Below are 12,893 nucleotides of genomic sequence, written 5' to 3' on the forward strand. Positions count from 1 at the left end.
AGCAGGCTTCCCGCTGGGCAGGAGCCCGATGCGATGCGGGGCTTGATCCCAGGACCGGGGCTTGATCCCAGGACCCTGGGATCGTGACCTGAGCCGAAGGCAGAGGCTTAACGACTGAGCCACCCAGCTGCCCCAAGGATCAGCTATATTGGCCAGCAGCTGACCCTATGTCCCATGGCTTACAGGGGAAGCCTCATTTTCAACAGATCCCTCTGTCTCCTGTTTCCAATCAAGTAAGAATAATCAACAGGAAATTCCTCAATCTTTCTTCCTTTCATTTAAAACACTTTCTCCGCATCTTCAGCCATCTCCTCCACCTAAACTTGACCTCATCTCGCCCTCCTTGTTGCCTTCCTTCTAGTCCTGGTACCTTTAAGTTCTTTCTTTCTTCACACTAAACACACTGCTGCATCTTCAGATCTCTCCACCCCACGGCTGCCTTGATTAACTTCTTAAAGCATCTGGCAACTAATCCCCCTCCATACACCCCGAAATGCTAACTGCACTACCACACTGTATGTTCAGCATCCCGGGTCCCACCCACTGATGCCCGTAAAGCTGTGTCCTTGTTGCCTCCATCCAGCAATGCCCCCCTCTATGTTCAAGGTCTTCCCTCATGACCTCGCGAGGCACCTGGCGTGACACAATAAGCAGAGTGGAGCAACCCTTATTAAGAAGACGTATTCAAAAGATTTCTCCTGACCCTAATCATGTAAAACAATCAGAGAAACCCAGAACATGAGACATTGCACAAGGAAAGTAGTCTGGACTCATCAAAAATCAAAGTCATGAAAAAGAAAACCAGGAAAGTAAACACACACACAAAACAAAAAAACAAAAACACAAGCAGGAAAGTAAAGGCAGGGGAACCACTTCAGGTTAAAAGAGACTTAAGAGTCAGAAGAGCTAAACATACCACATGAATCAACACATCCGGGTACATATGCTTAATGGAAATCTGAGGAAATCTGAACAGTATCACATTTTTGTTCAGTTTCTCAGATAGAATGATGAAACTGGTTATGGAAGAAGATGCTTGTTATCAGGAGATGCATGCTGAAGTATATAGGGGCCAAAGTCACTGACACCTGCCACTTACCTCAAAAAGCTCTGGAATGGGAGATGGAGAGAAGCGAGTTGGGGGAAATCGGAGGGGGAGACAACCCATGAGAGACCATGGACTCTGAGAAACAAAACTGAGGGTTTTGGAGGGGAGGGGAGTGGAGGGTTGGGTAAGCCTGGTGGTGGGTATTATGGAGGGCACGTATTACATGGAGCACTGGGTGTGGTGCATAAACAATGAATTTTGGAACACTGAAAATAACTAAGTTTTTTTAAAAAGGCTCTGGAAATAAAGTACACACATTGTACACATACATATTCAGAAAAGGAGAGAGAGCCAAATGGCAAAATATTAATCACTGGGGAATGTGGAAGAAAGGCTAATATGGGTGATTATTACTATTCTTCCTGTGGTTTGACACCTTTCCAAATAGGAAGATGGAGGAAATAAAGGTCTTCAAGAGTTCCCACTGCGTAGAGAAGGCCATTCCAATTCTTTATTGTGGTTGGCATGAGAGATTTTTTTTTTTAGTATTTTTTTAAAAGATTTTATTTATTTATTTGACAGAGAGAGAGAGAGATCACAAGTAGGCGGAGAGGCAGGCGAGGGGAGGGGGAAGCAGGCTCCCCGGTGAGCAGAGAGCCCAATGCAGGGCTGGATCCCAGGACCCTGGGATCGTGACCTGAGTCAAAGGCAGAGGCTTAACCCACTGAGCCACCCAGGTGCCCCAGCATGAGAGATTTTTTGATGAGCTGGCACCAAATAAATTTTCTAGCCCTATTCCCAGTTGTATGCCTCTATCCCCAAGTGCTCTGCCCGCACACACTCCAAATGCTCTAAGTATTATGGAAGGGACAATTCTTTGTGTAGGACAAAACATTTAGCATTCCTCACCCCCACCCAGGCCCTTCATCCACCAATACTTCCACACGTCCACATGCTCTCGTGGAGGAGAGCACAGCGGAACTCTAAGAGACTGCTCACGGTCCTGCTGAGAGTCATGTTTGCAAATACATTATCTACTTACCAGGAAAGCCCTGTGCTTTGCTTCCTTGGTTTTGTATTACTCATCCTACAAAGCCTGTCCCACATCTTTGGTTGAAGACAATGAAAGGTGCAGGAGATGGTAGAAATCATCACCTTTACACTTGGCAGAGGTGAAACTGAGGCACAGAGATCTGAAATAACTTGACCAGGTTCACACAGCAGCAGGCACTGAAGCCAGGGCCAGCGATTGCCCATCTCGGATCCCTTTACTAGTCCAATAAGTTACAACTAACTGCCCCTTGTCTTACATTATTCATGATCCTCCACTCTCGTGGGAAGCCCTTTGGCACTGGAACCATGCCAGTCCCCTGTATGTCACCTAGCATGACATCCTGCACACAGCAGACACTCAAATGATATTTGTTAAAAATTTTTACTAAATACTAATTTATCTGTGATGAACTCTTTCCTTGCAAAACAAGTGCACAAGTGTTGTTTGTACTGATTTTTCTAATCACAATTTTGGTCTAGATATCATCTCCAAAGTAGGAACCTCACCTTTTCCAAAGAGCCAGCAAAAAGTCTGCGAGCCAGCAGCTTGCCTGCCTGTATAGCAATGGGTGTGAGCTCAAGTTTACCCTCCAGAATATCCCCAACAGCATAAACATAGGGTACATTGCTCTGTTCCACGTCGTTTACTGGTATTTTGCCACTCCTATTGGATTTTGGAAAGGAAACAAATACATTATGATTCATTCTGTACTTCTGGATGACTAACACTAACTTTTCCAAGAGAAAATGACTAAACACATAGAACAAAGACCTCCCTCTAAGAAGAGAGGCTCCTCAGGTCATCAATCTCTATAACATCAATGGCTTGAATCATAAGGGTTTCTATAGCTCCAAAAAAACCACCTGAAACCATACACATTTTTTGGATGCCAAGGATAGCTCCTGATTTCCCCCAGAGTTGCACTAGAGTTTTGAAATTTTTCTCCTTGCTTGACCAACAACATAAAAATTAACTCTAAATAAAACAGTGGCTTAAGACATTTCCACAATTTATTATTTAAAATTACTATTTAACGTATCAGTTCTTTAAGGCACACACTAAAGAGTTACTGATTGATTAATAAAAAAAAAACCTAATTAATACAGAGCTGGCACAGTACTTACTGTGAAATAAACTCAGAGCATTAAAATTTTGCATCTTAGTAATCAAATGAGAATTTCCAAGAGGTAATCTGTAGAAACATTTTGCTTTGTGTAGCAACAGTGCAATGGTCCCACATGTACTTACTTTTCATTGACTTTGACACCAATCTTCTCCAAGCCTATTTTCCTTGTACAGGAGGCACGACCAATGGCTAACAAAACCTATGTTAAGAGTGAGATCCAAAACAGAAATTGTCAATGTTGGGAATGAAAGGAACATCACTACAAATCCTTCAGACATTAAAAGGACAATAACAGAACACTATGAATACCTTATGCCAATAAAGTTGACAGCTTAGATGAAACATTCCTTGAAAGACAGTTTACCAAGTCACACACATACAAATCTGAATAACTCTATGTTATACCCTAAATTATGTCCCCGCACCAAATTCACATGTTAAAGTCCTAAGCTCCAGTGCCTCAGAATGTAATGTATTTGGAGACAGGGCCATTAAAGAAGTAATTAAGGTTAAAATGAGGCCATTAGGGTGGGGCCTTTATATGATTGATGTCCTTTATAAAAATAGGCAATTAGGACACAGATGACACAGACTGAGGGGCAACCACGGGAGGACCCAAGAAGAAGGTGCCATCTGCAAGCCAAGGAAAGGTCTCAGAAGAAACCAAATCTGCTGACACCATGATCTGACTTCCAGCCTCCAGAACTGTAAGAAACTAAATTTCTGTTTAGACACTCAGTCTGTGGTGTTTTCTTATGGCAACCCTAGCAGAGGAACACATCCTATAATCATTGCAGAAACTGAATCCACAAATTGTAAACTGTCCATAAATTAACTCAAGACCCAAATGACTTCACTGGTAAAGTCTATCAAAACTTAAGTAAGAAATACTAATAATGGGATACAAACTCTTCCAGAAAAAAAAGAGGAGGGAACACTTCTCAACTCTTTTTTGTGAGACCAGCATAAACAATTGACACAAAAATCAAAAAGGATATTAAAATAAAATTATAAGCCCATAGTCCTCATGAACACAGATGCAGAATACTTTACAAAATGTTAGCTAGCAAATGAAATATAGCAATATATAAAAAGGATAACTGATCATGACCAACTGAGGTTTGTCCCCGAAATACAAATTTGGTTCAACATGCAAAAATCAACCAATGTAATTAATCACATTAACCAAATAATGGAGAAAACAACTTAATCATCACCCAATAAATATGGGAAAAGAATTTGATAAAATTTAACACCATTTGAGGACTTTAATATAGTCCTCAGCAGATTAAGAATAAAAGAAAACTTCTCCAATCTGTGGAAAGGCACTTTGTAAAAAAAAATCTACAGCTTACATCCTAGCAATGATGAAAGTCTGAATGCTTCACCTCTCAGGTGGATGTAAGATGAGGATACCCACTCTCAAGCAATTTCTATTCGACGTTGTACTAGAGGACTTAACCAGTGCAACAGGCAAGAAATAAAGGCAGGCCAATTTAAAAAAAGAACAAACCTGGCTATATATGCAGACGTTAACCCCAAGAATCTACAATAAGGGCAACATACAAAAATCATTTGTATTTCTACATACTACCAACTAAACATTGAAAATTTAAAAATTTAAAATGCCACTTTATAATACCTTAAAAACATGAAATATGTAGAGACAAATTTAACAAAATACATGAGAGACCTCTAGAGCAAAATGATAAAATATTGCAGAGAAAAACATAGATAAACAGAAAGATCTATGAAGTTCATACACCAGAAAACTCAATATTGTTAAGATGGTCATTTCTTCCAAACTGGTCTATATAATCAATATAATTCCAATCAAAATTCCAGCAGGATTTTTTCGGGTAGAAATCAACAAGCTGCTTTTTAAAAGTATATGAAAATGTAAAGGACCTGATAAGAGCTGAAGGACTTACTCCACCAGGTCTAAAATTTGCTATAAAGCTTCAATACTGAAAACAATGTGGTAAAAGGAGACAAGTGGTTGATGGGATTAAGAGTGCAGAAACAGACCCACAGTAAATGGTCAAATGACTTCAACAAAGGCACCAAAACAACTCAGTGGGATAAGGGAAGTCTTTTCAACAAACAAATGTTGAAAGGGAAGTCTTTCAACAAACACCCACATGGAAGAAAAAGAACCCATACTCCTACTTTATTCTATAAACAAGAATTAATTCAAGATGTATTACAGAACTGAACATAAAAAATAAAACTACAAAGCTTCAAGAAGATAATATAAGAGAAGAGCTTCATGACCTTTGGGTAAAAGGATTCCTTAGAGCACATAGAAAGCATTAACCATAAAGCAAAAAGTTGATAAACTCAACTTCATAGAAATTTTAAAACTACTGCTCATCAAAAGATACCATAAAAAATGAATAGGCAAGTCACAAATGGGAAGAAAATATTCACAATATTATTATCTCCCTGAAAATGGAATGTATTCAAGATATATACAAAACTTCAATTCAAGAATAAAAATTCAGGGGTGCCTGGGTGGCTCAGTGGGTTAAAGCCTCTGCCTTCCGCTCAGGTCATGATCCCAGAGTCCTGGGATCGGCCCCTCATTGGGCTCTCTGCTCAGCAGGGAGCCTGCTTCCTCCTCTCTCTCTGTCTGCCTCTCTGCCTACTTGTGATCTTTGTCTGTCAAATAAATAAATAAAATCTTAAAAAAAAAAGAATAAAAATTCAAATAACTGAACAAAACATGGACCAAAGATTTGAACAGAGACTCCATAATGGAAAATATAATAAATGGTCAGTAAACATATGATAAGTTGCTCAACATCGTTAGTCATCAGGAAGGCGCAGATTAGAACCATAATAAGAGACCACTACACATGCACAAAACTGGCTAAAATGAAAAATCTGGAGAAGCCCAAAGTTGACCACATGGGATAACAAAAACTCCACGTCAGCTCATAGAAATATAAAGTGATTCATTCATTCAGAAGGTGTTTGGCAGTTTCTCAAAAAGTTAAAACACAGAAACTACCCTATGACCATTTAATTTCATTCCTAGGTATTTACCTATGAGAAATGAACACATAGGTCTACAAGGGCTTATGCAAGAAGCCTTCATAGCAGTTTAAGTCACAATAGCCCAAACTACAAACAGCCTAGGTGTCCATCCACAGGAAAATGAACAAACTGTGACATACCCATACAAACTTATAGTCATATAATTCATACAATAAGAACTAATTACAGACACACAACAACATGGATGAAATGTGAGGGGTATGTATCAAATAGTTCTATTCCTGTGACACCTAGAATAGGCAAAACTAGCCTATGGTGACAGAATCAGAACAGGGTTCTGAACTCCCAGAAATATTCTGTTACCTTCACATAAGTATGGATGATATAAAAATGTACATTTGTCAAAACTGACTGAAATTTACATCAAAGATATGTGCATTTCACTATATGTAAATTACATATTATAAAAGTAAACCATTTAAAATTTCAATACTGTGAATAACTTTATACCAATATATTCAAGAACTTAGATGAAATAAACTAATTCCTAGAAAAATATAACTAATCTAAAGTAACTCAGGAAAAAAATAGAAAGCCTTAAAAGCCCTATGGCTGTTAAAGAAATTCAATCAGTGGTCAAATACATATATCCATAGAAAATTCTAGGCCTAGATGGTTACACATCAGTGAATTCTATCAAGAAGATGAAGAACCAATTCTAACATTACAAAAATGCTTCCAGAGAATAAAGAGGTTATACTCCAAACTTCTCTCATGAGCTAAAACAACCTTGATATCCAAATCTGAAAAGTGCAATATGTAAAAGGAAAATTATTAGCCAATACAATTCATGAATATTAATGCAAAAATTCTAAAGAACGAAATCCAACAGTACATAAAAAGAGCCATTACCAAGTTGGGTTTATACCAGGAACACAGAGTTGGTTGAACATTAGGAAATCAATGTAATTCAACACATTAACAGATGAAAGAAAAAAAATTTTGATCAACAGCTACAAAAGAAACACTGTTACAACCAAACATCTACTCGTGAGTTTTAAAAAACAAAAAAGAAATAACTAAACAACCCCTGGAAAACAAGAAAGAAAAGAAATCCTCTAACTTAATTAAGAATATCTAACAAAATCCTGCAGAAAACATTACTCTTTAATGATGAAACACAGAACTTTCAATACTGAGAACAAGGCAGAATGCCTGCCCACTGCCATTTCTTGGAGGTCCCAGCTAGTGTACTTACACACAAAAAAAGAAATAAAAAGGGAAAGAGCAAAAAGTAGGAAACAAAACTTTTGTTATTTACAAATAGTATGAAGGCATACAAAGAAAACTAAAAATAATCTAAGATAAATTATCAAGTAAGAGTTTAGCAAGATTATGGTATGCTAAATCAAAACACACAAATTGGCAGCACTTCTATACACCAGCAACTGTTAAAAAGAATGACATTTTCTCAAAAAAATACCATTCATGACTACATAAAAATATAGTAAATACCTAAGGATAAATCTAAAAGGTGTTCTTGATTTGAATGTAGAGAAATTTGTTAACTTTGTTAGGAGTTATTGAGAACAACCTAAATTAAGAGGCAGATATACCATATCTTCTCATGGAGAGAAGACTAAATATTGCAATAAAAAGTTAAAGAAGACTAAATACTGCAATAAAAAGTTAGCAATTGATTTATATATCCAATACAATCCTCATAAAACTCTCAACTGGGGTTGATTTATTTTGTTTGTTTTCTTATTTTTGGCTTTGTTGATCCTCCCCATATTATTTCCTTTTTTTAACTAAAAACAATCACACATATATCAGTATATAAAACATAAATGTATCATTATTATTTACCAAAGAAATGTTAACATCCAAATATCATCAGTTTAAATTAGAACTGTTGCCAACCAATATAGTCCATGGACTATTCACATTGTTTGCAGACTTCATATTGTTTTTGAAAATAAGAAGATCTTTATTATAATTTTTGATCATAAGATACCCAATTTTTATTGAAAATATTAAAATGCCCAAATGTAGATGATGTCTAATGCCCCAGAAATAAGTACTTATAACAGTCAGATATATCTGCTTCCAGATTTTATTCTATGTATAAATTATCCATACACACATATTTTCTCATATTTCTCATGTACACCAAAAACTACCAAATGTCAACAGCTCAACTACCTACCATTTTATTATAGTTTTACAAAGAATCAAAAGGAAAAAAGTTAAGGCTGGTAGAATTTTCCCATAAACTTCATCTGTGCTAATTTATGAGTGTGTTCAACCACTTAACTGCTTATAAACTAAAAACTTACTGTATTATATATTTCTTCAATAGTTTCTGGTCCTTCAGTGGATTTAGCCACTACTTTCAGCTTTCCGGGTGAACCTTTCTCCAACTGCTGAACCTAGTAAGGATAAAAAAGTGTAATGATTCTATCTAAAGGTGACAGAAAATAAATGGGTCAGAGGGTGTACACATGTGTGCATGTAGGTTTCTTGACTAAGTAAAGATAGAGAGGGGCACCTGGGTGGCTCGGTGGGTTAAGCCTCTGCCTTCGCCTCAGGTAATGATCTCGGGATCCTGGGATCAAGCCCTGCATTGGGCTCTCTGCTCAGCAGGGAGCCTGCTTCCCCCCTCCCCTCGCCTGCCTCTCTGCCTACTTGTAATCTCTCTCTCTCTGTGTCAAATAAATAAATAAAATCTTTAAAAAAAAAAAAAAAGTAAAGATAGAGGAAAAAAAAGACTGTAACAAGATATAGTCTGGAGGTAGAAATAAATTAACAGATTAGTTGGTGGTACCATAATAGGAGGGATGAGGGATACTTTCCAGGTGTTGACTTAATAAATTGTGTATACTGTAATACTGCTTAATGAGTACTGAGATAGGCCAGAAAGATGAGCTGGGGAATACACTTAGGAAGAAAATCAAGAATTTCATTTTTGTCTTAATAAATCTGAAATGCTTATGAGGAGTTCAAGTGGAGATATCCAACAGTCAACTGTGAAAATGGGTGTGGAGTTCAGGAGAGATGCCCAAGCAGGGTATATAAATCTGAAAGCCATTAGCATTGAGATAATAAAGTATGGACCTAAAGAAGACCTCCCAGGTAACAAGGGCAGAGAAAAGAAGAGGAAGCAGGTGCTCTGACATTTACAGGTTGAAGAGATGTGGAACCACAGGCTGTGAGACCAGAGAGCTCAAGAATGGAGAGAGTTTCGAATGGAAGGAATGTCAATTTCACCAAACGCTGCCCAGAAGCCCCACCACATAAGGGCAGAGATATGACCACTGGGTTTGACAGCACGGAGTCTGCCACAGACCCCGGCATGCAGTTTCAGAGGAGCAGAGATGGAAGCAGCTGAGAGTTGGCTGAAGTGGAAAACGGAGGCAAGAAAGCAGAAGGAGCATGTACAGAAGTTTCCTTGTGAACAGGAAAAGAAAAACAGGGACCCAGCCAAAAGGGCCGAGAGGGGAAGGGGGGACTTACTTGTTTAAAGTGGAGAGACACTGGTGGGAATGACAGAGCAGAAAGGATGGTTAGCTGAAGATGAGGCATCCCTGAGAAAGTGAGAGAAGGTGAGAGGAGCAAGGACACCTTCACGTATGAGCAGGAGGGGTGGGGAGGACAGAGGGACACGTGGAGGTCAGTGGTGTGGACTAGAGGGGGAGAACTACCTTTAAGGTGTCCTACTGAGTACAGACTAATTTATTTCATGAAATGAAGGAAGGAGAGCCAGAATAAAAAACTAAAAAAAGAATAAAAACCTGAAAATAAAAGGAATTCCAAATGCCTTTCAGACTTACCATCACAGGTACAAATTTTCTTAAGAACTTAACACCATGTTGCTCCATGTAGGAACCCACTTTCTCTGCCATTTCTTGATCAAAGCCACGAAGAAGGATTGAGCGCACCATAATCGTGACATCCAAGCCAATCCCAGCAAGAAACCCGCCACATTCCAGAGCAACATAAGACGCACCCACCACTAACGTTTTGCCAGGGCAATAAGGCAGAGAAAAAAGGTCATCACTGAAAAATAAAAACCACAAAAGGAACACATAGGCAATAAAAATGAAGTAAAAATGAAGACATAGGTTTTGATGCGTAGTGGTCTTCTGTCGGCTGCATGGCAACCTGGTGCTTGAATGAAGAAACATTAACAGAAAGAGTCTTTTGGCATTTTAAAGAGTATCCGCTGTAGAGTAAGAAATATATTTCAGGTTTTTCAAAATCAAATTAGTGAATCACAAGTGAAGGTGTTTTAAAAACTGAAATAGACTAAAAAATATTAGACTACATAACATGTGATAAGAAGAAATATGGTTTGGTTTGTTTTGAGTATGTGCATGTGTTCACCTGAACAACAATGTCATGAAAAACACATTTCTTTTTTTTAATTTAAATCTAATAAGCCAACATATAGTACATCATTAGTTTCAGATGTAGCATTCGATGATTCGTCAGTTGTGTATGTGCATCTGGTGAAAAAAGTATGAAAGTCATTGTCCTGCATTATACAATGTCCCCTCCGTAACCATCAGGGATAATTACTATTAAATCCCAGTATTGGGAACAGCCATGCTTCTCCTGATCAACTGGTCCATTATTATCATACAGATGCTAAACCCTAAAGCTATTTGTATTTACTTCTTTGCTCTGGCCTCCATGAAGTTCAGAGCCAACCTCCCAGACCTTGCTGAGCAATTACCTAGAATCATATAGCATTTATGTGTGCATAAATTTGACCTTATTATCTACCTAAGCTTATTTTCTCTAGGTTTCATAATGTAAACTGCTTAGCTTCTTTAATTATACTTATTTGCCATCAATTCAAATCTTCTGTGAAATTATATCAGGGACTAAATAAGTTGGACACACAAGCATAACACAGTTTAAGGTTACAATAGCCTGTTTAATCTTACCTAGTAATACAGTACTCTTTATCTCCTGGGATTCCTAAATAGCGGGGCCTTTGGCCTGTCGCTAGGACAAATTTGGCAGCAGTATAGTAAGTTTCCTGTCCTTTTCTATTGGTTGCCTTGAAAAGAGAAAAGTAAATTTCAACTTTTGCTACAAACACAGTAGAGTATCAGACACTGGACAACTAGTTACGGAGCTTCCCACCCAACAGGAGTGGACATGCAAAAATAATAATGCAGTTGGTGATAAGCACCAACACAGAAGAGAGAAGTCTTCATAAAATAGCCACCAAAAGAGCCCAGTGGAGGTGCAGTAGGGGACTGGAATGCCAGCCGAGGGCGGCTTCAAAGGTGGTGGTATTTCGAGTGGAGACAAGAAGGCAAGAAGATTTGAGAAGAAAGGAAACTTACAGAGAGAGCAGTGCATAGAAAAGAACACAGGCCTGAAAGCAGCAGGTGTCTGGGGAACGGCAAGTGGTCAGAAAGTGGCAGGAAAGGCGGGGGATGCATCACGGTGAAGGGATACAAGGTTCCTGCCAAACGTTAACACCTTTATTCACCATTCTAAAGATTTCAGCTACAGGAAACCAAGAAAGGTTATTCATTGTGTGCATATTTTCAATTATATGAGTAATTCATAAATCCATTTTGCCTTAAAAAAAATCAAAAACAAAAAAAATTCAAAAGCCAATGAAGGTGTTTAAATAAGAGGGTGGTCTCAATGGTGGGACCGAGGGAGGGCAGCCTGGAGACAGGCACCTGCTCCAGAGGGTCGGGAAAGAGAGAAACAAGCCCAGGATGTAGGGGTGGGAGGGGGGAAACCTGAGATTTCTAGGGGGAGCAACTGAGACCTTGGTTATCACTAAATGTGGAAACACAGAAAAGAGGAAGGTATGCTTCCAAACGACTGGCTTATTCAACCAACCATGCCAGCCATGCCACAATTTGAGAACTAAAACTACCCTGACTTGTATTTCTATGATGTTTCGTGTGAGTGATTAATTCAAACTGGCCTGCATATGGTTTCAAAAGGGGAAGCTTTCAACAGACCACCCCACACCTTTCCAGAGATAATAAATGACTACAAAATCTCAAATCCCCCCAAGATCATTGTGTACTGTGCTAGGAAAGCAGAGTTCAAAAACTAGGTGTTGAGGGTTGAATCTGATTGTCTTATATAACTCCAATTTAAAATTCTTCTGTTCAGCAAAACAATCTCATTTTCCTTACTTGTGGCTCTTACACTATATAAACATGACAAAGCTTATAAAATACACTAATTTTATACTAGTTTTATTAATATGCCTTTGAATAACATATTGGAGTTCTAGTTAAGGTTTCATTTTTTTTTAATTATTCTTTTTATGGAAGTACCGTTGAGACGCAATGTTCCATCAGTTTCAGGTGTACAACATAGTGATTTGACAAGTCCATACAACACGCCATGCTCAGCACACGTGTAGTTGCCATCTGTCCCCACACAACACTACTACGACACCCCTGACCAATTCCCCAGGCCATACCTTCATCAACGTGACTATTCATTGCATTTTGCCCATCCCCCACCCAAGGTTTCATTTTAAAAAAGAATTATGCTACTAAAACTTTTCATTTTTTAGTCACCTATTTATCCTAAACATTTTCTTATAATGTAATAAAATCAAAAGGCAAATAATAACTTTAAATGAAGATCTCTTTAAAAGGCAACTCCCGCAA

The 12,893-nt window shown here is 38.3% G+C and overlaps 1 protein-coding gene across 1 annotated transcript in view; it reads right to left on the minus strand.

The window, feature by feature from the left end:
• TXNRD3 (thioredoxin reductase 3) overlaps positions 1–12,893 on the minus strand; it is a 63,848-nt gene that overhangs the window by 26,385 nt on the left and 24,570 nt on the right. Inside the window, exons 8-12 of the mRNA XM_080820406.1 lie at positions 11,181–11,296; positions 10,062–10,287; positions 8,568–8,660; positions 3,351–3,427; positions 2,609–2,765 (exon numbers count right to left, since the gene is read on the minus strand). Of these exons, the coding sequence (XP_080676532.1) occupies positions 2,609–2,765; positions 3,351–3,427; positions 8,568–8,660; positions 10,062–10,287; positions 11,181–11,296 (669 nt within the window). The remainder of the gene's footprint in view (positions 1–2,608; positions 2,766–3,350; positions 3,428–8,567; positions 8,661–10,061; positions 10,288–11,180; positions 11,297–12,893) is intronic.

This window comes from Martes martes (genome assembly GCF_963455335.1).
Source record: "Martes martes genome assembly, chromosome: 1".
Lineage (NCBI taxonomy): Eukaryota > Metazoa > Chordata > Mammalia > Carnivora > Mustelidae > Martes > Martes martes.